The sequence below is a fragment of the Pelophylax lessonae genome (assembly GCF_965119305.1).
Source record: "Pelophylax lessonae genome assembly, chromosome: 9".
NCBI lineage: Eukaryota > Metazoa > Chordata > Amphibia > Anura > Ranidae > Pelophylax > Pelophylax lessonae.
This window is the reverse complement of record NC_138776.1, coordinates 203,576,219-203,603,315: the sequence shown is the minus strand read 5'-3', so window position 1 is coordinate 203,603,315 and position 27,097 is coordinate 203,576,219. Positions and strand designations below refer to the sequence as shown.

The 27,097-nt window shown below is 43.1% G+C and overlaps 1 protein-coding gene across 1 annotated transcript in view; it reads right to left on the bottom strand.

Moving 5' to 3' along the window:
- Positions 1–2,170: 2,170 nt before the first annotated feature.
- Positions 2,171–27,097, bottom strand: part of TSPAN14 (tetraspanin 14) — a 129,372-nt gene continuing 104,445 nt past the window's right edge. The window contains exons 5-9 of the mRNA XM_082268021.1: positions 21,194–21,364; positions 19,285–19,410; positions 15,743–15,787; positions 9,225–9,344; positions 2,171–2,407 (exon numbers count right to left, since the gene is read on the bottom strand). Coding sequence (XP_082124147.1) covers positions 2,336–2,407; positions 9,225–9,344; positions 15,743–15,787; positions 19,285–19,410; positions 21,194–21,364 — 534 coding nt within the window. The 3' untranslated portion in view covers positions 2,171–2,335. The remainder of the gene's footprint in view (positions 2,408–9,224; positions 9,345–15,742; positions 15,788–19,284; positions 19,411–21,193; positions 21,365–27,097) is intronic.

Genomic DNA, 27,097 nt, shown 5'->3' with positions numbered 1-27,097 from the left:
TCACATTTCAATTTAGCTTTAGTTATGGTCTTTCAACTAAAATGCCATTTTAGTTTTAGTCGGATTTATTCATCTGAATTGTTTTAGTGGTATTTTAGTCAACTAAAATCTAATGGGTTTAGTTAAATTGTAATGCATTAATTAAACATTTCTCTAGAATTGCCAAACTCATTATATACTCCTGGGGTAAAAATCGAACATATTATTTATGGTATTAAGGTTTGAACATGCACTGCAGACACAGATTTAGCCGTTGTGATATATAACCAGTGTTAATTTTGATGTCACATTTCTATTTAGTTTTAGTCATAGTCTTTTGACTAAAATGCTATTTTAGTCATCTGAATTGTTTAAGGCTCCGTTCACATCTAGGCGTTTTGGGGCGTTTTTGGGGAGTTTTTCTGCTCTAGGATCAGCTCTCAAAACGCCCAACAAGACAAATCCTATTCATTTCAATGGCCCCTGTTCACATCTGAGCGTTTTGACGCTGTAAGCAAAACGCCCAACGCTCAAAAAAGTACATGAGCTTCTTTTTGGGCAGATTACAGGCGTTTTCCATTGGTTTCTATTCAATCTAAAAACGCCTGCACAAAAAACGCCTGTAAATCGCGGTAAAATCGCGAAAACGCTACGCTCAGGTGTGAATGTAGCCTAAGTTTTAGTCGTATTTTAGCAGACTAAAATAGTGTTAAATTTGTAGACGAAAATATTTTTTGTTATCGAAATGAACACTGGTACAAATACTATACTATTACTTGAAAATTGTTCGGTCTGGTATTGTATGAGAACATTTTTTGTGCTTACCCCTTCGGATAATTTTGCATGAACTGTCATGATCAGCTCCGGTATACGATCAGATTAAACAATCGCTCCGAAAGCGGTATACGATCAGATTAAACAATCGCTCCGAAAGCGGTATACGATCAGATTAAACGATCGCTCTGAAAGTGGTATTTTTTGTCTGATTTTCACATCGTGTGTACTAGCCAAGACAGGCAGTGTTCAAATCTAGTTTAGAACTGATAATGAGATCTGGAAACAGTGCAGACAGGGTTAATTATGGTAAACAATAACCCCCCAGGCCTCTGTGCAGAGCAAAGCCCCCTCTACATAGTAGCAAACAAAACATTATGTTTTATTTGCTTTTTTCTGAAAACTCCAAAACTGAACAGGCCATTTTTTTTTCAAGTTATGCTGTGTGAATGAGAACATGTAACAAATATAAAGCAGGCGTTTTCCCGATTTGGACACAAAAGTGAAAATACGCCTTTACCTCTGTGTATTTGACAGGTTGTCAGAAACAACAGGAAGTGAGGTAAAATCCACTTTTAAAACAGCAACCTCTGTGGCTGTGTCACCATTTGAGAGATTCTCAATCACTTCCGGTCTTGGTGATGGAACAAGAGAAATCTCCTCAAATCCTTTCTTGCTCTATTCCAAAACTAAAAAGCACTAAAAAAAAAAACATTGGTTGGAGCTGGGTTTTAACTGGCTGATTAAATTGCATACTTCGGCATCATTCACACGGGGCGCACCACAGTGTGCGGCCTTGTTTACGCACACAGGTGGTCCCATTTATGTCTACTTGGACACAGAGGCTGTGCGGATACCGCCGCCGCTCCCAATTTGAAGCCTGTGTGGGTGCGGGTGGGAATTGGATGAGTAGTGTCCCAATCGACAACAGGACTGCCTGTCCAGGGATGCACAGAAGACTTATACATCCCGCTGCGGGTAAACAAGGCCTCACACAGGAGTACATTGCAGCACGCCCCGTATGAACAAGGCCTTTGGTGAATCATAAAGATTTGTAATTTGAATGCAAAATGACCTTTGTAAACTGGTTTACTCTTCTCTAAATGACACTTTCCATGTTGTGGCAAAAAGAAAGACTCTTTAAAGCCATATTGTGGTCCCCTCATATGGAGACATGCCACTATTAAAGTGACAAGCGTAAGAAATGTACACTTTGGAGATTCCCCCAAATATATCAGTGGTTTTGTCCAGCAACAGTAAATAACAGTCAAGACGCAAAACAGAGATGAGTCCATATTGAACGTCTCCTCAGAGGAAAGGGTTACTGAGGCCTACAAGGATATCTGGTGAAAGACTTTTTCCTCAGGAAAGAAGGAAGAGTCAGAACACTGCAGTGATGTAAAAAGGGTAAAGCACCACAGTTGTCCTGTACAGGGCCAGTCTTCCAAGCTCCAGTTTATAAGTCACAGGATACCAAGGGGACATTGGCTCAGGATCTCCAGTGGATAATAGTCATGGTTCTATAAGAGTAGGAGACGTACAGAGGGATCCTCTGAAGACTTCTAGTTTTCCAGATATGTCCTTAAAATCTGTATCCGGCTTTCACAGCGTCAATGTCTGACATCAATGTTCGGGCAAGATAAATGCCAAATATCTTTTGAGAAAAAAAAAAAAAAAAGTTAATCTTTATTAAATCCAATATAATCAATTTGGACACAATAGGGGTCAGGATCAACGGGCTTTCATGTTCAAACGCGGTCCACTTTTGACATCAGTTTAAGACACTTCAAAGATCATTCAGAAGGCACTGCAGGCGTTGTGGACCTGCATTTTTATAGGTTGGTATGAGAGAATGAGTGGGTCTGAAGCAAACAAAAGCCCATTGACATTGGCCCTAAAAACAGCAGATGTGAAGAGATTCTGCATTACAGCTGAACTCCAAACAACGCACAAATTGGACAATGAAAAATCATAAAATGTTTCACAGCCAAGAGATTATTCCCTCCCTGCCAGACATCACAATCAGGTCTTGGGCATACACAGCAGTCTAGAAATGCAGCCTGGTCTAGAATAAATCCCAGTCTGTGATTGGTCGAAAAAGGAGCAGCAGCACATTGATGAGGCCATTGACCTGCTTTGGCATTCTAAGAGCAAGCTTGAAGACAGTACGGTGTAAAACAAATAGTAATCTCACTGGCTACCCCTCCTTCCTGCCTGGTGTGGAGAGGATAATGAATATTAAAGAATAGGTTACCATTTCTAATTCCTGATATATGCCTGCTATACCATGTACCTGTATGAGAAAGTACCCTGTTCTCTTTGTATTGCTTCCTTTGTGTGAAATCCCTGGTGTTCCCATCAAAAACTGACTACACTAGGCATGAGAACACAGCGTGGTCAGTTTTCTGGCTGTGCTGGGAACTCAGCCTGCGCTCCTCTAGTGATCAGTCTTGTCCTGACAACCCCTGCACAGCCATTCTCTGGAAAGATCAGTGTGCTTCTTGTTCTCCTACCCTAGATATATATATATATATATATATATATATATATATATATATATATATATATATATATATATATATATATATACACACACACACACACACACACACACACACACACGTCAGTTTAAAATATAAAATGAAAGGCAAAACATTTGTGGGTGTGTGTCAGCGTAGATAGATAGATAGATAGTACAAATTGTGAGTAAAAAAGGAATGGACTAATTTACAAATCTCAAACTTATATTGTATTCACAATATAATATAGATAACATATCAAATGTTGAAAGTGAGACATTTTGAAATGTCATGCCAAATATTGGCTCATTTTGGATTTCACGAAAGCTACACATTCCAAAAATGTTGGGACAGGTAGCAATAAGAGGCCGGAAATGTTAAATGTATATATAAAGGAACAGCTGGAGGACCAATTTGCAACTTATTCGGTCAACTGGCAACATGATTGGGTATAAAAGAGCCTCTCCGAGTGGCAGTGTCTCTCAGAAGTCAAGATGGGCAGAGGATCACAAATTCCACCAATGCTGCGGTGAAAAATAGTGGAGCAATATCAGAAAGGAGTTTCTTAGAGAAAAATTGCAAAGAGTTTGAAGTTATCATCATCTACAGTACATATTATCATCCAAAGATTCAGAGAATCTGGAACAAAATCTATGCGTAAGGGTCAAGGCCGGAAAACCATACTGGATGCCCGTGATCTTCGGGCCCTTAGACGGCACTGCATCACATACAGGAATGCTACTGTAATGGAAATCACAACATGGGCTCAGGAATACTTCCAGAAACATTGCCGGTGAACACAATCCACCGTGCCATTCGCCTTTGCCGACTACAACTCTATAGGCCAAAAAAGAAGCCATATCTAAACATGATCCAGAAGCACAGGCGTTTTCTCTAGTCCAAGGCTCATTTAAAATGGTCTGTGGCAAAGTGGAAAACTCTTCTGTGGTCAGACAAATCAAAATTTAAAGTTCTTTTTGGAAAACTGGGATGCCATGTCATCCGGACTAAAGAGGACAAGGACAACCCACGTTGTCCTCAGCGCTCAGTTCAGAAGCCTGCATCTCTGATGGTATGGGGTTGCATGAGTGTGTGTGGCATGGGCAGCTTACACATCTGGAAAGGCACCATCAATGCTGAAAGGTATATCCAAGTTCTAGAACAACGTATGCTCCCATCCAGACGTCCTCTCTTTCAGGGAAAACCTTGCATTTTCCAGCATGACAATGCCAGACCACATACTGCATCAATTACAACATCATGGCTGCATAGAAGAAGGATCAGGGTACTGAAATGGCCAGCCTGCAGTCCAGATCTTTCACCCATAGAAAACATTTGGCGCATCATAAAGAGGAAGATGCGACAAAGAAGACCTAAGACAGTTGAGCAACTAGAAGCCTGTATTAGACAAGAATGGGACAACATTCCTATTCCTAAACTTGAGCAACTTGTCTCCTCAGTCCCCAGACGTTTGCAGACTGTTATAAAAAGAAGAGGGGATGCCACACAGTGGTAAACATGGCCTTGTCCTAACATTTTTTTGAGATGTGTTGATGCCATGAAATTTAAAATCAACTTATTTTTCCCTTAAAATGATACATTTTCTCAGTTTAAACATTTGATATGTCATCTATGTTGTATTCTGAATAAAATATTGAAATTCAAAACTTCCACATCATTGCATTCTGTTTTTATTCACAATTTGTACAGTGTCCCAACTTTTTTTGAATTGGGTTTGTATGTATATTATATATCTCCACACACAAAAGTATTGGGACGCCTGCCGTTACACGCACATGAACTTTAATGGCATCCCAGTCTTAGTCCGTAGGGTTGAATATTGAGTTGGCCCACCCTTTGCTGCTATAACAGCTTCAACTCTTCTGGGAAGGCTGTCCACAAGGTTTAGGAATGTGTCTTTGGGAATGTTTGACCATTCTTCCAGAATCACATTTGTGAGGTCAAGCACTGATGTTGGACAAGAAGACCTGGCTCACACTCTCCGCTCTAATTCATCCCCAAGAGGTTCTATTGGGTTGAGGTCAAGACTCTGTGCAGGCCAGTCAAGTTCCTCCACGCCAAGCTCATTCATCCATGTCTTAATGGACCTTGCTTTGTGCACTGGAGCGCAGTCATGTTGGAACAGGAAGAGGCCATCCCCAAACTGTTCCCACAAAGTAGGGAGCATGAAATTGTCCAAAATGTCTTGGTGTACTGACGCCTTAAGAATTCCCTTCACTGGAACTAAGGGGCCAAGCTCAACCCCTGAAAAACAACCCCACACCATAATTCCCCCCTCCACCAGAGTCCTGACCTAAACCCGATAGAACACCTTTGGTAAGAATTAGAGCAGAGACTACAAGCGAGGCCTTCTCGTCCAAAATCGGTCCCCGACCTCACAAATGCGCTTCTGGAAGAATGGTCAAACATTCCCATAGACACACTCCTAAACCTTGTGGACCGCTTTCCCAGAAGAGTTAAAGCTGGTATAGCTACAAAGGGGGAGCCAACTTAATATTGAACCCTACGGATCAAGGACTGGGATGCTATTAAAGTTCATGTGTGTGTAAAGGCAGGCGTCCCAATACTCTTAATATAGTATATATATTATATATACACACATATATATATATATATATATATATATATATACATACACACACACACAAACACACACACGTTATGTCTTTCATTTCGATTTGAAACTGAAGATTGGGTTGTTTTACAAGGTGGGGGTTTACATACACTTTAGGACAGGTTCAGGTACTTATGCTAGTTCTATGTAAAAGAGTCTTTAAAGCAGGGATCCTTAAACAACGGCCCTCTAGCTGTCGCGGATCTACACATCCCATGGGGCATTGTAAAACTCTGATATTTACAGAAATGATTAGGCATGATGGGAACAACTGGAGGGCCATAGTTTAAAGACCCCTGCTTTAAAGGATTTCAGAATCCATATTCGGATAGAGAGTTCTTCTTTAAGGCTGGGTTCACACTGAATTCGGTTGCCGCTCACAGGGGGGGGGGGGGGGGGGGGGGGGGTCCGGATCGTCCCTGTTCTCCGTGACCGGGATGAATCAGGCCCGAATTTTTGCCTGAATGTGGACCTAAAACAGAGTCAAAGACACACAGGACCCTTGTTCAATCTGCTCTGCAGCCGCCCTGGAGATGTGTGAACCGGCTTCATTAAGAGACGGTCACAGTCTCCTGCTAAACCCACATCCAATTTGCATAAGTGTAAACCCACCTAAAGCAGATCTACAGTCCAGAAAAAAAAATGGAAGTCCATAAAACACCATCAACCTTTATATATTATGTCATATTTCTTTGTTTAAAAGCAAACTGGTCACTAACCTGTCCCAGCAAGTCCACCTCTACAGGAATCACCAAATGCCAGTTGGTGCTTTCCATTTCTCAAACCATCACTCCCCCCCCGAGTGGCTTGTTGGTAAGGGCAAGTGATGGGTTTACGTTACATCTGAGCTGCTTTAACATTAGCACCTGCCATTTCCAGCAGTTATAAATAATTACTATCACTAAATATACACTCATCTACTGTTTACTTCTGATTACACTGAAGCAATTCCCAACACGTTTCTGAACATTCACAGAACCCTCCTATTCCAAGCTGACATTTTGAGGTCCTCTGAAGTACGTCACTTGTCTCAAAAAGCCATACCCCCCTACCTAGTATGCCTCAGCACAGACCTTAGATGTGGCATGAAACTGCTCCCAACTGCCTGGATGTTTTAGATCCATTTTTTGTGTGCAGGTGTGACAACAGGTTTTGTGGCGATGAATAGTAGAACCAAGATGACACCATTTATTAGGGGAGGACCCATTTTTATAAGAAAAGTGAACATGTCCTTTAAAGCTCAATATCACTAATTAGTCATTCTTTACCTGTAAATATCATTTTTTTTGTACATTCTGGTTCTGTTCATGTTTTAGGTCCATCTGATGCTTCCCATAATATTACTATCTTCAAGTTATGGCAGCCAGTACTGTGCAGACAGCAGCCTTCTTATGGGTGTTAGGGTGACTTCACACGTACTAGTGTCAGTGGGAGGAATAGTGCCCCATCACTGGTATCAGTGAAAGGCATGGTGCCCCATCATTGGTATCAGTGAAAGGCATGGTGCCCCATCATTGGTATCAGTCGGAGGAATAGTGCCCCATTCTTGGTATGAGTGGGAAAATAAAGCCCCATCATTAGTATCAGTGGAAGGAATAGTGTCCCATTGTTGGTGTAAGCGGGGGGAATTGTGTCCTCTTGTTGGTGTCAGTGGGAGGAACAGTACCCCATTGTTGGTGTCAGCAGGATGAATAGTGCCCCATTGTTGGTGTCAGCGGGAGGAATAGTGTCCCATTGTAGGTGTCAGCGGGAGGAATAGTGCCCCATTGTTGGTGTCAGCGGGAGGAATAGTGCCCCATTGTTGGTGTCAGCGGGAGGAATAGTGCCCCATTGTTGGTGTCAGCGGGAGGAATAGTGCCCCATTGTTGGTGTCAGTGGGAGGAATAGTGCCCCATTGTTGGTGTCAGTGGGAGGAATAGTGCCCCGTTGTTGGTGTTAGCGGGAGGAATAGAGCCCAGTTGTTGGTGTCAGCGGGAGGAATAGAGCCCAGTTGTTGGTGTCAGCGGGAGGAATAGAGCCCAGTTGTTGGTGTCAGCGGGAGGGATAGAGCCCAGTTGTTGGTGTCAGCGGGAGGGATAGAGCCCAGTTGTTGGTGTCAGCAGGAGGAATAGTGCCTCATTGTTGGTGTCAGCAGGAGGAATAGTGCCCCATTGTTGGTGTCAGCAGGAGGAATAGTGCCCCATTGTTGGTGTCAGCAGGAGGAATAGTGTCCCATTGTTGGTGTCAGCAGGAGGAATAGTGCCCCATTGTTGTTGTCAGCAGGAGGAATAGTGCCCCATTGTTGGTGTCAGCAGGAGGAATAGTGTCCCATTGTTGGTGTCAGCGGGAGGAATAGTGCCCCATTGTTGGTGTCAGCGGGAGGAATAGTGCCCCATTGTTGGTGTCAGCGGGAGGAATAGTGCCTCATTGTTGGTGTCAGCGGGAGGAATAGTGCCCCATTGTTGGTGTCAGCGGGAGGAATAGTGCCCCAATGTCGGCGTCAATGGGAGATATAATGCCCCATTGCCGGTATCAGTGGGAGTAATAGTGCCCCATTGTTGATGTCAGTGGGAGGAATAGAGCCCCATTGCCGGTGTCAGTGGGAGGTATAGTGCCACATTGTTGGTGTCAGTGGGAGGAACAGTGCCCCATCGTTGGTGTCAGTGGGAGGAATAGAGCCCCATTGCCGGTGTCAGTGGGAGGTATAGTGTCCCATTCTTAGTGTCAGTGGGAGGAACAGTGCCCCATTGTTGGTGTCAGTGGGAGGAACAGTGCCCCATTGTTGGTGTCAGTGGGAGGAACAGTGATCGGTTGTTGGTGTCAGTGGGAGGAACAGTGATTGGTTGTTGGTGTCAGTGGGAGGAACAGTGCTCCATTGTTGGTGTCAGTGGGAGGAACAGTGCCCCATTGTCAGTGTCAGTGGGAGGTATAGTGCTCCAATGTCGGTGTCAGTGGGAAAAATAGAGCCCGGTTGTTGGTGTCAGTGGGAGGAACAGTGCCCCATTGTCGGTGTCAGTGGGAAGAATAGTGCCCCATTGTTGATGTCAGAGAAAGGAATAGGGCCCTATCAGTGGTGCAAAAGGATGAATTTATGCACCATCATTGGTGTCAGTGGGAGGAGTAATACCCCATTTTTTTATGTCAGAGGGAGAAATATTGCCTCAAGGGCCAGATAAAGGCACGCAAAGGGCCGCAGTTTGGAGACCACTGATCTAACTTGTTAACTTTTTTTTTAAGGCAAATGATGGATGCTAATGGATTCAGTGAGTAGACCCACCCATGGTACTGGCTAAAAAGTACAAGCGGAAATAAAAGGCCACACAATTAGGTTAGCTTACCTGAAGAATAGAAATCACCAAGAAAGCTGCAGCCACAATATAGATGTTCCTTGGTAGCCAGGCCTCCAGGGCAGATATACATCCCCTTGTGTATGTCACAGTGCCTCTTTCTGAAGGAGGCTGGAAAGAAGAACAAAATTCAGGTCAGTACATTCTGGCCAAAAAGAAAACTTTTTCACAAACTGACTTTGTGAAAAATATCTTCTTCGTGTTCTCAGTAAACAGCCCAAATCACATTTAACCACTATCTGCCCAGACAAATTCTGACACTTTTCACATACATGTTAAAATCTGCATTTTTTTCCCCAAATAAAAATAAATTAAACAAAAAAAAAAAAAAAACCTAGAACCCCCAACAAAAAAAAAAAAAAATGGTGGCTGTTGCAATTTTTCCATGTCACATGATATTTGCGCAACCGTTTATCAATGAAAAAATTCTGAACAAAAAAAAAATGCTTAAATGAAAACAAACAACAAACAAAATAGAATACCCAACTAAAAGATTATATTATTCTGTCATGTAAATAGACAAAACATTTCAGGATGTAAAATTTTACATGCCTGTGAAATGGTGACATACTATGGTACCTAAAAATCTCCATAGGAGGCGCTTTAAAAGCCTTTACAAGTGTTATATATGTGTGCGCAACACTATATGTGCAATATTTATTTTATTTTTTACACTCTCTAACTTTTTTTTTAACCACTTGAGGATCGCCCCATGAAGATATACCGTGGCAGGGTGGAATTCCTGCGTGAACTGACGTACCTTTACGTAGGCTCGTGCCCACTCTCGCTGCCATTGGACACAGCAGGAGCCAATCAGCGGGTCCAGTGGAGGAGTGTAAACAAGGCAGACTGCCGTTCTTCTGTCAGAGGGGAAGATGGAGATCTTGCGTTTCCGCTAAGCAGAAACACAAATCTTGGTCTTCCCCCAGTTAGGCAATCCCCCACAGTTACAAAGCACTCCCTAGAAGCACACTTAACCCTTTGATCACCCCGATAATAACCCCCTTCCTGCCAGTGTCATTAGTACAGTGACAGTGCTTTTTTTTTTTTTTTTTAGCACTGATCACTGTATTGGTGTCACTTTGTCCGCTGCAATGTTGCAGTCCCGTAAAAAAAAAAAAAAAATTGCTGATCGCCTCCTTTTCTAGAAGAAAAAATAAAAATTCCAAAAATCTATCCCATAGTTTGTAGACGCTATATCTTTTGCGCAAACCAATCCATATACAATTATTGGGATTTTATTTTAAGCAAAAATATGTAGCAGAACACATATTGGCCTAAATAAATAAAAAATCTTGTTTTTTTTATTTATTTTTTATTGGATATGTTTTATAGCATAAAGTAAAAAACATTGTTTTTTTTTTTTTTTTTTTTTCAAAACGGTCAATCTTTTTTTGTTTAGGAAACCGCAGATGTGATCAAATACCATCTAAAGAAAGCTCTATTTGTAGGGAAAAAAAGGACATACTTTTTATTTGGGTAAAGCGCCGCAGGTCCACGCAATTGTAAGTTAAAGTAACGCAGTGCCGTATCACAAAAAATGGCCTGGTCATTAAGGGGGTAAAACCTTCCGGGGCTGAAGTGGTCAACATCCCTTGCAATAGCTCAGGCAGTGACAGGTACTCTAAATATACAACCCCGATCCCTCCTCTGCCCTCCAAAGCATCTGATCAGAGATCCCCAAGGTCCCTTCTGAGCTCTGGAAACATCTTTGCCTAACATTTTTTTTTTTTAGTTAAATCAAAGTAAACTTTTTAAAAAAGGTTGGCAAGTTGGTATGCTTTTTGATTAATTTCCATTGATTTCGATATAAAACACATCAGGTAAAAAGCAAGAAAATGCAAGGCTGAATGGACTATTTATACATGACAAAGGATTCCCAGAGCACAGTGAGTCGGCTGAAAAGAAAGCACATCAGATGAAGCTTTGACTGCTAGTCTCTTTATTAGATTTAATGTGATTGTAAAGCTTCGTTTTTTTTAAATTAAAATAGCAAACATGGTATTTCTACTTGCCCTGTGGAATGGTTTTGCACAGAGCAGCACCGATCCTCCTCTTCTCGGGTCCTATGCTGATGCTCCTGGCTCCATCCACATGCTGAGTGCCCCCATAGCAAGCCGCTTGCTATGGAAGCACTCGTTTGTGCTTTCTCCTAAGCCCCATCCCCTGCTCCCTCGTAACTGACTGATTGACAGCCAATGGCTCCCGCTGCTGTATCAGAGCCAATGAGGAGTGAGAAAGTCGAGAAAGCCTCGGCTCTCCTGCACATTGCTGGATCGAGATTGGACTCAAGTATGTATTTGGGGGGAGCTGCATGCAGGCGGTGCTTTACCTTACTACATAGAATGCAGTAAAGTAAAAAAGAAACCATCTGCCTTTACAACCAACCACTTTAAACCTTCTACTTAGCCTTCTGACAAGGGATGGGTCACCACTGCGATGACTCAGCAAGTCCTGTAAACAAGGTATTTGTTTTAGCACAGCTGAGAATACTACTACACATGGGAAAAGGCTGACTAGAGTTATACACTCAGAAAAACATATCAGGGGAGGGCTGCCGACTGCGATCCCGCAAGGGGGACGCCGACCCAGGGTCCACGAATAGACCACCTACTGGACCCTGCAAAAAACAACAGAGGCCAGCACAATAGGAAATAGCCCCTATAAAAGGGGGGCCGGGCCGCCCCCCCCCCCCCCCCCCCCCCCCCCGTGAGCACTAAATGGGGTAGGTGCCCTCCACAATATTGGCAGCAAGGTTGCCATCAAAAATTAAACTGCCCCCACAAGCCTAAGCCTAAATTTATGTGGATGCTCAGCCGCCTGGGCGCGAGCCTCAGTGAAGCTGACCACCCAGGGGCAGCTAAGGGGAGTGCGGATGCCCAAACGGAGGGTAGTGGCTGCAGCCTCCATCGCTGGGGCCTCCCCATGTAGCTACCAACCAATAGGCTAAATCTGGGGTGTAATCTGGCCTCGTGAGGCAGAGGTCTGCGGATTCCAAACCATCCGCCCCCCCAGCCCAACAACTCCAACAAGCCCCCCTTAAGAGCATGTGGCAAAAGCCAGCTCATAACCTCACCCAGGGAGGGGATGAAGACCCACAGATAAGTTGGGGGGGGGGGGGAGAGAGAGACTCGGGGATCCCAGCTACTTACCATACCAGGAACAGGGTGGGCACCAGTCCTGACAGACCACCACTCCATCGGGCTGTGGGTGGCTGTCGGCCAGGAGGAACGCTGCGACTCAGGCCGAGGCCAGGTCGTATGCGCCCTTGCGAGACATTTAACTTGCAGGCCAGCCCCCGCTCAGAGGGGCTATGTCATGGGCTGTTCTAGCGCGGAGCTGAGGCCTGTGCGCACTCGCTGGCCAGACTGGGGGGATCCTCTGGATCTAGATTATCCAGTCCGTCGCCCAGCCCGGCAGTTGATAGAAAGATTCTTACAGGAACAAAATAAAAAAGGAAAAAAATCAATTTAAAAAGGAAAAAAAAAATGCCAGGACCAGAGATTCCAGCAAGGAACTAGGTCCTCACTCCTGACTAGGCAGAAAGAGAGTGCCTATAGCTGAGTGTGGGTGTATATCCCCTGGGATTGCCCATAGGCTTTTTCCTGCCTAGTGTCCTACTCCTGTAGGGGGCAGTATAACCCAATGGTGAAGAAGAATCTTAAAAAATGTACTAACTTCATTATTTTTACCTTCTAAAAAGCATAATAATGTAAACAAGTGCAATACCATTTTACATTTCCTTTAATAATGACTTGATGAGGAACAGAAGGGCGCTAATTGTGGAGATTATCCCGAGACAAAAATAAGCAGGCTCATTACTGCTATGACCTAAACATTGCTTTTTTGGGAAATCCCTTTAGCAATATTGGTATTAGTATAATGAGACTGGACACAACTGCAGTTATCAGATTTCCCTGACTATAGGCATGAAAGCAGAAGATGAATAAAGGCACTCAGGCAAAACTATACCTATACTAGCGTAGCAAATATGAAAACAATAAATTAAAATTACTGAGTTTTTATAAGTACCTTAACATAACTATAAAGTCTACTTATAAGGGAGTAGTATTATTTCTAATACAAGGGATGTTACCTTCCTTGTAATAGGAATAAAAGTGATTAAAAAAAAAAAAAAAAATCAAAAAAAGGGACAGTGTAAAAAAAAAAAAAAAAAAAAGCGCACCTATCCCTCCTTGCTCGTGTGCAGAAGCAAGCACATACGTAAGTCATAACTGCATATTTAAATGGTATCACCGCAAACATTAGAGAGAGGAAAAACTTCTAGCGCTAGACCTCCTCTGTAACTCTAAACGGGTAACCTGTAAAAAATTTTAAAGCGTCGCCTATGGAGATTTTTTAAGTACCGTAGTTTGTCAACATTCCACGAGTGTGCGCAATTTTAAAGTGTGACGTTAGGTATCTTTTTACTCAGCGTAACATCATCTTTTATATTTTACAAAAATTATATAGTATTTCTTATAGTATATATTGTATTTTTTTAAATTAAAAAGTGTACTGAAAATTGTGTTTGAAAAAAAATCGCTGCGCAAATACCGTGTGGCATAAAAAATTGCAAGGATTACCATTTTATTCCCTAGGGTCTCTGCTAAATATATCTATATCAGTGTCTGCCTCATCAGTTTCACCTATGAGTGGCACCTCATCAGTGTCACCTATGAGTGCCGCCTCAGTCTCATCGGCGCACATCAGTGAAGCCTCATCGGCACACATCAGTGCAGCCTCATCGGCGCACATCAGTGAAGCTTCATCGGAGCACATCAGTGAAGCTTCATCGGAGCACATCAGTGAAGCTTCATCGGAGCACATCAGTGAAGCTTCATCGGGGCACATCAGTGAAGCTTCATCGGCGCACATCAGTGAAGCTTCATCGGCGCACATCAGTGAAGCTTCATCGGAGCACATCAGTGAAGCTTCATCGGAGCACATCAGTGAAGCTTCATCGGGGCACATCAGTGAAGCTTCATCGGGACACATCAGTGAAGCTTCATCGGGGCACATCAGTGAAGCTTCATCGGAGCACATCAGTGAAGCTTCATCGGAGCACATCAGTGAAGCTTCATCGGAGCACATCAGTGAAGCTTCATCGACGCACATCAGTGCAGCCTCATCGACGCACATCAGTGCAGCCTCATCGACGCACATCAGTGCAGCCTCATCGACGCACATCAGTGCAGCCTCATCGACGCACATCAGTGCAGCCTCATCGACGCACATCAGTGCAGCCTCATGTGCGCACATCAGTGAAGCTTCATCGGAGCACATCAGTGAAGCTTCATCGGAGCACATCAGTAAAGCCTCATCGGCGCACATCAGTGAAGCCTCATCGGCGCACATCAGTGAAGCCTCATCGGCGCACATCAGTGAAGCTTCATCGGAGCACATCAGTGAAGCTTCATCGGAGCACATCAGTGAAGCTTCATCGGAGCACATCAGTGAAGCTTCATCGGAGCACATCAGTGAAAGAGAGAAATAACCTCTTTGCAAAATAAACGATGACATTTTTTTTTTGTTTCATTTCTCAACATTTTTGCCCAGATGTGAATAAATACCACTACAAGAAAGCTCTATTTCGCGGCTTTCATGCGAAACGCGTTAGACCATCCTCATCGGTTACTAACATTTAGTGTGTATCGCTCAATGCAAGACAAATGATGTCAGGTTATGGAGTTGGCTCCATTTTTATCTTTTTGTATGTCTTACATTTAATCTAATAAATTCAATTTTTATTTAACATTGTTTCTTATTTTACTGGAGTATGCTGTGTTTGATGCTCTAACTAACTGGTTATGACAACCTCCTTATCATCCCTTTTCCTTTTATAGGCGTAGCTGGGACCCTACTCCTCAGGAGGGGTATCCCACTATCCCTGTTGCTTTTTAAGAAAGCTCTATTTGTATGAAAAAAAGTAATGTGGGTACATTGTTGCATGACCACGCGATTGTCATTCAAAGGGTAAAAACGATGAAAGCTGAAAATTGGCCTGGGCAGGAAGGGGGCGAAAGTGCCCAGTAGGCAAGTGGTTAAACATGGGTATTTTTTAAGCCTCGAAAATATTTTTTTTACACCAGAAGCAGTCATCTGACTTTGATCTGACTTTCGGTGCAGTTATGTAGTGCAACTTGGATGATACTTTGAAGTGGTTTTCATATTCTGTGGGGCACAATTTGTGCTGGAATTGCACCAAAGGTGTACAGAAACCTTTTCCAAAATCGTGATGTCTGAGTTGCATTGATCTGAATGGGCACCATTAAAAACAATGTGATTTCCATTGTCATGTCATTCTATGCGACTCAAGTCACATCTGAAAAAGCACTAGTGTGAATGGAGCCAAAAACAGATTGGTGTGAACAGGCCTTATGAAATCAGTGGGGTTTTATTCGTTTATGCAGCAAAATGTGCAACCAGGGTAAGCAAAAGAGTACGACTTTAATTTAATCACCAAGCATGCAGTGACAGTCAAATGAAATTTTATTATCAGAACTTACCTTCTTACGAACATCATATCCACACTGGGTATTTACCACTGATTGCTGTAAGAATAGAAAAAAAATATTAAAGTTGGCTAACAAATTAAACTGTCATAAGTGGACCTTAAAAAGAACCTTAAATATTCTATTTCCAAAATATCACTAATACATTTCAGAATTTTCACCAAGCAAAGTATTTTTTTTTTCTTTAATCATTATAGAATATTTATTTCTTTACCAAAGCAAAGAATGTGTTCAATTAGATATTGCGTTATTTTAACTGCATCCAAGTAGACAGCCAAAAATGTTGCAGTTGTGGTATGTTGAAGTGAGCCTATTCAAACTTCACATGATTTATTAAAATACAAGTCAAAAGAAATAAATCACCTTATTTTAAAATTAAAAAGTAAATCTCCATTTATGAATGCCACTTCTGAGCTTCTTCATGTGATTCGATGCAGCCAAGATCACAAAGGGGCTCATTTAAAAGAGCAGCGATGTAGCCATACGATTTAAAAAAAAAAAAAATGTGAAGCACAACTATGTGTTTTACAAACCTACAGAACACTAAAACAGTAGAGCAGAATAGGCTTAAAGTGGATGTAAACCCTCACATATACCCAGTGAAGTAAACAGCCTCAGATGATACACAGAGATTAAACAAATCTCCCTACGAAAGTGAACACCCTATTAGAATTCTTTCTTTCTGTTCCAGCAATGGGTGTTGAGTTTTGGCATACACTGTGAGACAGCTAATTGGAGGAAAGGCACACACCCCCCTCCACATAGGCAGAGGAAGACAAACACACAGAGCTGAGCTGTGAATAGACCAGCTCTCTGCTAATCTATATCTATGCAGCCACCTCGACACACATTTTCAGCTGCTTTTATCTCCTGTGTCAGAGAACTTGTCAGAAGTTATCATGCTGATAACCGAGGAACAGAGCAGCAGAAAGACAGGGGACTTAGGGTTTTGGAGAGAGATAAGTAAACACTACAGACATATGTGTTCAGGTCAAATTTTTTGATTGGGGTTTACATCCACTTAAAGCGGTTGTATCCCGCTTTTTGACACTTTTACCTACAGGTAAGCCTATAATAAGGCTTACCTGTAGGTACAAATAATATCTCCTAAACCGGCACGCTCTGAAGGTCCGGGGGGACCTTCAATTAACTTGCCGGGAGCTTGCCGGAAAAATCACTCCCGCGCGCATGCGTCATCGCGGCTCCGGCCAATCAGCGCGCTGGAGCCGTCTCTTCCGGCCAATCAGCGCGCCGGAGCCGCCGAACCCGGAAGAGACGACGAGGGATCATGGCAGCGCCCACATCGATGTCCGGGGGTCCGTGTCGGGGCTTAGTTTTAAGGCAAGTTAAACATAATGGGCTAGTATTCGATGCATACTAGCTCATTATGCCTTTGTCTTGCAGGTTTATTTTTTTTTATTTTTTTTTTTTTATAGTAAAAGCTCTGTTAAAAAAAAAAAAAAAACAGGGAGGAAAACCCAGCCCAAGTGCAGCAGAGAAGCTACCATAGACATAAATGGCCCTGTGCTGCTGTACTTAGGTATATGGCAGTGCTATCGTAACCTTGAGTAGAGCCTACAGGTATATATAAAAAGAAATAGAAAGTTTTCTATTTTTTTTTGCATACACCTGTATGCTGTACTGGGGTTTATAATAGCACTGCCTTTAACCAGAGAACAGCAACCCACAGTCATTCGTGTCTATGGGAGGGCTGTATGGGGAAAAATAGTATTTACATTGAATAGGCTGAGTCACCCCTGTGCAGACCCCAACTGTGTCCACTGTGAAACTGACGATGGAAATATTGGAAAGCTGCTGTTGGTTGCTGGTGAAACCATGTGATAAGCTGCCATTTAGGTTTAGTAAAGTTGTCCTTTAGGCCTCTTTCACATGGGGCGGATCCGTTTTGACGGACTACACTTGCTCAGCAGGGATCGCTCCGTTGATCCCCGCTGAGCAGGAGGATGACAGGTTCGTCTCGGCTCACTGAGCAGAGACAGACATGTCAGAGTTCTGCTCTCCTCTATGGACAGCTTGTCATGCGATCCGACTCACTGGACAGATGGCGAAAGTATTGCCATAATTCTGTTTTTAGCAGATCTTGTTGAATCAGATGCCAGGCAGGTGCCAGTGTACACATGTCCTCTGACATCTACCTTCCCATAGGAGGAGGAGAATGGGTCCCCCGATTGGGTCCGCCTGAAAAACAGACCGGTAGACCCGATCAGTCCGATCGTGTGAAAGGGCCCTTAAACCTCCACCCGCTCCAACTTCTCCAAAGCAAAAGCTACATATTACCTTTTAGCTCTACTTCCGAGGTCCTCACTGTGTGGCCCTACCCAACCTTTACATTTCAAAGTTGGGGCTGTGTGCACAACCTACGTGGACAGTTTGGTCCTTTTATCCCTAAAGCTGGTTTACACTCATGGTAGCCCTTGCCACTTAGGGTAATACATATCCAGTAACAGCAATGTGGCTTTTATTGAGGTGAGAGATTTATAAAAAGACAAAGATGTCCTTAAACAAAAAATCGATGTGCTGAATTACATTTTTAACATTCAGCTGCACAGCCACATGATGCAGATAAACCCAGAACCCGCATTCACTATATCTGGTCCCCCACAGTACACAGAACATGGGAATGCAATTATTTTAGTAAATATAAACTGCTAAATACCTTTTCCCATTAGCAGTAAAATAGCGACTGCTATAAGTCTTGTGACTTCTATCAGTGTCTGGTTAAAGTTTGTAGGAGATTCCATTCTACTCTGATTGTCCTATGTGGCTGCAGGACCCCTGTCCCTCTGTCTGGACAGTGCCGCTAGGCCCTGTGCTGATCACATGCACCCTCCCAAGAAGAAAGAAAAAAAAAAAAAAAAATTCTCAAGCAATACACACCAAACTGAGCATGTGCATTGGGACTCCAAAGGCTCGGTCTTATCAGGAGATGGATTAGGGACAGTGGAAGAAGGGGAGGATCAGAGAAGACAGGATCAAACAGCCTTTTTACACAATGCCGAGGTATAACCCCTTAGGTTTCACAGTGAATATAACAAGCATGCATTACTGCATATACAGACTGATTTTACGGTTGTGGGTTTAGTAACACTTTAAAGCTGGGTTCACACTGGTGCGATGCTGAAAACCCTGTGAATCCTATGTGAGTTCCCGCATTGAGCCGACATCTGTGAACCGCTGCGGGTGTCAATGGTATATTCATGACACCCCCAGATAAGTTTGCAGATCGGCGTGTGAATGGTGAAATGGTACAGGAATCAGATTGCTTAGGTATGAACCCCCAGGCGATAAGATTCCAGTGCAGACCAAAAAAAGGTTCCTGTACCATTTTGGTCCGAACGCGATGTGACCTCAGCCATACAAACTGTATGGCTGAATTCGCATCGCATGTGACCTGCACAGCAATGCAATGCAAATCACATGCGATGCCTGCGTTTGCACCAGTGTGAACCCAGCCTAAGTGTGGTTTCTCAGCACAATATTGCAAACGGATCAAATGGGCTAAAAAACATACTTACAGCAGGATCTGCAATACAACATGAGAAGGGCACTCCGCACTTCTCTCTACTCAGATTTTCACCAGTGCAGTTAAAATATTCATTCAAATTCCAGTCGTCTGGGCCCTGAGCACCACAGCAATGGTTCTGCAAGAATAAGACATAGAATTTGCAAACCCAAAAAACATAAGAGAGACCCTATAGGCTCACATGACAAGAGGTACCCCTTACCCCATCACCGTAGAATCAGGAACTCCTATTCTGACATATCAATGATACAGAGAATGACTTCAGCACATTGAGAAGGTTACATGTAATTTATAGACAGATCACAGTATATGCTGCTTCTTTATCAACAAATAAATCGGAAAATGTTTGCTCCACTAAAATACTTTCATTGCCACTGGAAGGGTGGGTTGAAAACTTGATAACCAGTAACATAGAAGCTCTTCTGTGTTGTTTAAAGCGGAACTTTACCCATAACAACTTGATAAAAAAAATATAGTTCTTTAGCAAGGAACATACATTCCACAGTGATATTTATGCCACCAAAATGAGTGTGTGCTGTAAATTGCCTCCAGCAATGCTTCTGTTTCTTCTTACAGGAGACTGCCATTTTGCTGAAGCCCAGGGCCCCTGAGCAGTAGTAAATTATAAAGCGGAATAAAACCCATCGTTTTACGAGTTTCAAAAAACAGTTACACTCCTGGAATACTGAGATTGCCAACAGTCACATTTGTTTGTGTCCTCAACCACACTGTCAAACCATCAAATGGCTGGTGTCATAACTGATCACATGTGCAGGACCATGGCAGTTGCAGATCAAAGAGAAGCAGCTTCCTTGGCTGTAAAGGCTAGGAGGGTTTAATTCCACTTTAACCACCTCCCAGCCACTGCACAGACAAATGATGGCAGGCGGAATGCTCTCTTTGTGGGACAACATGGCTTGGCTGTAAAGGCTAGGAGGGTTTATTTCCACTTTAACCACCCCCCACCCGCTGTATAGACAAATAATGGCAGGCGGGATGCTTTCTCGTTCTGGGACATCATATGAGGTCGCCCCAGTCTCACCGCGCTTGCACACCTGCGGGGGGGTGGTGCAGAACGGCGAACACAGGTGTGCTGTGCGCCCCTGGCACATGGCACAACCCTGATCATGGTAAAGAGCCGATGACGGGGCTCTTTACCCATGTGATCAGCTGTGTCCAATCACAAGGAAATGTTGGTTATTGGCTCTCCTCTCCTCAAACTGACAGAGGCAATGGAGCTTGCCTGCGTCATTGTGAAGTCGCTTCGCCAGGCGCCATCTTTAGACAGGGGATCGAGCCACTCCCAGTATTTACAGGGTCACATACGACGGGCACCGACGAGTAACCAATGCTGTAGACACCGGGTGCCAAGTATACAGGCACCGAAACAAGTGAGCATACTACTTATTTTAAATGTAATAAACCTCCCAAACTATAGGCTTCCATCTTTCTTCTGAGTGGTATCACTGAAACGTCATCATTGGACCAACTCAGGACTACAGGACACCCAGTTTAAAAAGGGGACATGCCCCACAAGCGTGTGTGACCATACTAGAAATTGATGGTCAGATATTCTGGTGAGTGCAATTCCATGTGGGCCACCATTATTTGAACAAAGTGGATTGAGCACCTTATCTTGTGTAACTGAGAGCACCCACACCTGCACCGCGGGATCGTTTTATAGTTGGGACTTTTATTTTTTTTATCTTTGTCGTTATATTTGAGCATACGTCTGTATAGAGGAATAATTTAAGCACTTTATTTGTTTTGAATGTATGACCAGCGTGGTTGACCATTGTTATATTAATATAAAAATGGTGTGTTTTTTTTAGTTGTTTTTCCTTTGAGGTGGGGGGGTCATTAACGAATTGAAAGATATTATGCAAAGTCTTCTTCCTTACCGCTTTTTGCAGGGAATCTATGAGGTTCTGTAGATCTATGTCATCACGATAAGCTCTGATGTTGTTTTCAAAAAATTCTTTGGCTCGGTCTCTCACCCAGTCTTGGAAAAGGAAAGCCAATACTGCTACGGCCAGCTCCATGAAAAAGATGAGCACAATGGCACCACAGAACTAGAGAAAAAAAAGATACACAACAAAAGTAAAAATTATGAATTTTCACATAGTGGCCAATGCAATTAGGGGAACATGTAACCCCCTTAGGCTCCTTTTCACACTTGTGCGACGTGGGATCCCACTTGCGAGACCCCAAGTCGCAGGACATGTGAAATTCAATGTATTTTTATGAAAGCCGTTCCTACTGACACTACAGAAGTTGCTGAGACGTCAGAAAAGGTCCCTGCACTACTTTGGTCTGACTTTTGATGCGACTTTGGTCCAGAGAATGTAAAGTCAGATCAAAGTCGCACCAAAAGTCGCACTGTAAAATTGCAATGTGAGTCACACGAATTTGTCGTCTCAAGTTTGAAAGAAGTCTTATTGCTTTGTTAGATATTATTGTAAAAGTGATTGTCTCTGTGTAAAGAATATGAATAATGCGTATTACCTGTTTTCCAATACTTATTTCCATTTATTAGCTTGCCGATCACAGGCCGCCTTTTGGCTCTCCTAGGCAAACCGACGTAGGGTTACGTCGGTCGCTGGGAGGCAACTAGGTGGCGAGCGCGGAAGCTGATGCACGGGTCAGGCGGCAGCGGGGAAGGCGATGCACGGGTCAGGTGGCTCCGATTGCCGCCTAACAGCGGGGATCAATCCCCGCTAAGACACAGCTGACCGTTCTTCTCCCTGGAATGATCATAGAGCCCCTGTGATCCTGCTATATAGGATTACATGTCTCTATGGTCATTTCAGAAGCCACACCCCCCACAGTTAGAATCACTCCCATAGGCTCACATTGATCACCCACAATGCTAACCCCTTCCCTGCCAGTGTCTTCTTACAGTAACAGTGCATATTTTTAGCACTGATTACTGTAGTAATGTCACTGGTCCCCCCAAAAGTGTCAGTTAGGGGTCCGATCTGTCCGCCGCAATGTCGCAGTCCCGCTAAAAATCGCAGATCGCCACCATTACTAGTAAAAAAAGAAAACAATAAAAATGACATAAACCTTTCCCGTAGTTAGTAAACGCAATAACTTTTGCGCAAACCAATCAAAATACGCTTATTGCGATTTTTTTTTACCAAAAACGTAGCGAAAAATAAATTGGCCTAAAATGTTAAAAAATTTATATTTTTTATTTTTTTTTTCCAGAATGTTATATAGCAGAAAATGAAAAATATTGTTTTTTTTCCCAGAATTGTCGCTCTTTTTTTGTTTATAGTGCAAAAAATAAAAATCGCACATGTGATCAAATACCACCAAAAAAAAGCTCTATTTGTGGGAAAAATCTATTTTGTTCAAGTACAGCGTCGCACGACCGCACAATTGTCCGTTAAAGTAACGCAGTGCCGAATCGCAAAATATGGCCTGGTGATTAAGGGGGGAAAATCTTCCGGTCCAGAAGTGGTTATAATTAGTAATTCAATATGTACATAGTAGAAGTGACATTTTCTCATTAACCACATTAGGTTTGATGAACTGTTCCTTTTAACAATGCAAGTCAGTGAACTCATTCCCAACAATGCACTCCAAAGTGCTGTATATGGCAAATGCCTTACTTTGGCAGTTGTTAAATGGAGAACAATACTTTAGACAGTGTCAGGCTGAGATTGAGTGTAGCTCAATGCTGATAACAGATAACTGTCATACAACAAAGTATCTGTCTGGATTATATGAAAGAAGACTTTGTTCATGGACAGTTTCCCCCTCCTCCAGCAGCCCAGCAGAGCATCATTTATCAGCTTTGAGATTAGGCAGGGGACAGACCAGCATTTATGGGACCCCAAAGCCCACACTGAGCTGACATTTTTGCGGTTATTAATGCAACTTCAGTGCCTTAAAAAAGTATTCACATCCCTTGAAATTTTCCACACTTTGTCATGTTCCAACCAAAAACATAGATGTATTTTATTGGGATCGTATGTGATAGACCAAAACAAAGTGGCACATAAATGTGAAGTGGAAGGAAAATGATAAATGGTTTTCCAAATTTTTTTTACAAGTAAAGTGTGGCGTGCATTTGTATTAGCCCCCCTGAATCAATACTTTGTAGAACCATCTTTCACTGCAATTACAGCTATAAGTCTTTTTGGAGATGTCTCTACCAGCTTTGCACATCTAGAGGATGACAGTTTTGCCCAATCTTCTATGCAAAATAGTTCAAGCTCTTTCAGATTGGGATATGAGAGATGATTACGGCCACGTGTGCCTACACAGGTTGAACTGGATGGACTATTGTCTTATTCAACCTCAACTACTATGTAAGATTGGATGGAGAGTGTGACGGTACTAACCGTCACTATGAGTGAAAGACAGATAAGTAATGGTTTGGATTGCTTAAATATTTGTCAGCAAAATCTTCATATAGAAATATGAAGATTTAATACCACCTTACACAGTGTATTTCATGCTTGGCTGTGAGAGAGACACAAAGACTTTCATTCGCAGACTTCCCTATTGTTTGTGTATTGGGAGGGAATGTGTATTGTGATGAAGTTTACCTGTCTGTTCCATTGTTACATGTTAATGACCTCACATTGTTCTGTCTCATTACACATAACAGTCCTTCTAATCAAGCTATCGGACCAATCCCTGCTGACTCATTTTCAAGTCCTCATTTGCATGGCTAAGGAGGACCTGAAGGAGGACTACATGTACTGTACAATTGACCAATAGGAAAACGGTTGTTGGGGGCGGGATTTTCCAAATTCTGTATAAAAGTGTGTTGTGTACTTCCAATAAAGGTTTTCCTGTTTGAACTTACATACAGCCTGCCTGGTGTTTGTTCTAATGGATTCCGAACGGCACATAGCTGTAGTTCGGATCCTGGAGCCTTGGATGAGCGAACCATCTGCAAGCTGACTCACTAGAAACAGAGGAGTGTTGGGAGAGCGGAAGCGAGCGAGCAAGGGTCTCGTTACAGAGAGCATCTGTGAATAGCGGGTACTTCATCGCCTCAGCCAGGGGTTGAAAGTCCCGCCACCTCAGGTAACTTCAAGGTCTCAGCCAGCTAAAAGGGTGTGCATCCGTCAGGTCCCATCCGATAGGTCAACATATGTGATGACAGAACGCTGACATGTTTTGTTGGTCAGTCACCAAGATCTTATCGGATGGGACCTGACAGATGCACACCCATTTAGCTGGCTGAGACCATGGAGTTACCTGAGGTGGCGGGACTTTCAACCAGACATAGCGCCACGTACAGACACTGAGAAGCCGACCCTTAAGAGCAACTAGTGGGGTCAGAGATGTCCAAAAAACGGTGAGACATTCATCCCAATTTATCTGCTGGAACTTTTATGCAACACATCTCCCCCATAATACATGCCCTACCAGGCTACATATGAACTATGCTCTGAATCAGTGACTTATATCCGATTATCGGCTAGTGCTGCCAACCAAGCTCCAATATAGCCAGTTTAAGGGTGGACTGTCATTTTCACTTCGCACATGCTTGCCCTAACCCACAGTGGCCTAATAGGATTAACCTTTGTCGGCATCTGTTATTTTTACAGGTGTATTACACTTGTACAGGACTGCTCATATGAGCCCACTAATGCCGGATGTATGTATGAATGCGGAGGGTAACGTATGCGCAGCTGCCCTATCCTAGTTTTTCATGACAACGTTGTCCTTTTATATTTTCTGGTGAAGGTCATATTGGTGCGATTTTTTCAATTGTTCTCTTTAATAAAGTTCCTTTTTTGTAAACCTTTGTGTCCCTCTGTGACTATCTGGGAGGTCCCCTATCTCCAATCTTTTTGATACAATTTATTTAGTCATGGGACTGCATCAATTTTCCTTGTGGTGAATTTGATGATAAGGTGCATTAGGGCAATGGAAATACCAGGTTTGTAATTGCCAAACTACTATGGTTGATCCGGTGGAAAATCCCTCTTTTTTCACGTTTGCTGTGTCACCCACATGGCTTCTTTCAACAATGGCTTTCTTCTTGCCACTCTTCCATAATGACTAGAATTGTGGAGTGGACGACTAATACTTGTCCTGGGGATCTCTGCAGCTCCTCCAGCGTTACCATGGGCCTGTTGGCTGCTTCTCTGATTAATGTTCTCCTTGCCCGGCCTGTCCGTTTAGGTGGACAGCCATGTCTTGGTAGGTTTGCAGTTGTGCCATACTCTTTCCATTGTGGGATGATGGCTTGAACAGTGCTCCGCAAGATGTTCAAAGCTGGGGATTTTTTTTTTTTTTTTATAACCTAACCCTGCTTTAAACTTCTTCAAAACTTTATCCCTGACCTGTCATGATGCTGTTTGTTCACCAAGGTTCTCTAACAAACCTCTGAGGGCTTCACAGAACAGCTGTATTTATACTTTGATTACATAACACACAGGTGTATTTACTAATTTGGTGACTTCTGAAGGCAGTTGGTTCCACTAGATTTTACTTAGGGGTATCAGAGTAAAGGGGCTGAATTCAAATGCACGTCAAGCTTTGCTTCACAGCCATAGCAAATTTAACTCGGCTTGGAGAGTGACAGACCGTAACCCCTGTCAAGCTTGTCTATTGATGTCAAAAGGACCACAGCACAACCACTTGGCTATTTTCATCTGGTGATCCTGTTGGTAATGAGACAAAACTCATTCACTGTACTATAGCTATGGGAAAGCGGCATTGTCGCACCAGAACAGAAAGTGTGTTCGGACTACAGAATCCCCTCCAATCACCTCTATAACGTACACTTTGGAGGGAAAGTATAGAACAATGTTAGGGGCACATAATAGTAAATACTGCAGTAAGAGATGGAGAAGATCTGTATAAGCAAAGAAAAGCCAGTTTGGCTGAAATGCGTTGAGATGTGTAGCTATCATTTATTACCCACCAATAAACACAAGATTGCATAATATACACCAGATTTCTGGCTTTTATTCCCTTATACAGATTGTGTGGATAAGGGGTCAGCTGCTTCTGCCAGAGCACAAGTGATAAAGCAGCATTATAATACTGGAGGTTATAGCACCTACTTTTATATATTTGGTCTCCGATCAGATCCGCCTAGATCAGTGGTTCTCAGCTCCTGTTGTCAGGACCCACTAACAGGCCAGGTTTGCAAGATAACTGAAATACATCACAGGTGATCTAATTTGCTGCTCAGTGATTGCAGTATTCTGGTGTGTATCTCCATAAGGTAAAACCTAAAATCTGGCCTGTTAGTCGGTCCCGAGGACAGGAGTTGAGAACCACTGGCCTAGATGTAGGGGGACGGATCCCCTTCGGTTTTATTTTTATTTAGTCGACCGGATCAGTTTGGAGGTAGACGTGTGTAAACGGACACAAGCCATTTACACCAACCAGTCCATAGGGGTGAATGGACCACTCAATCAGGTCCTCCTGAGAAACTGAAAGGTGGATCGGATTGGATCCTTTGTGTGACATGGGGCCTTTTAAGACACTGAAAACCATTCATTTATGTGCACCCTGAAAAGATAAGTGCAATTTTCCAAACAAAAAATGAATATCTTATGGAGGAGCTAATTAAAATAGTTTATGGTTTAAACATAAGAACTTGGTGAAAATAACAACCCCTTCCACTATCAAGAAGAAAAAAATGTTCCATTAAGGCCCCTTTCACACATGTCCGCTCCGTCGGCAGACTCCGGCGATCCCTGCTGAGAAGGTGGATGACAGCTCTGTCTCCGCTCTGTGTGTGGAGACAAGAGGTGTCAGATCCCCGCTGTCCTCTATGGGGGAATCGGATGAGAACAGATCCACCAGACGGATGGAAAATA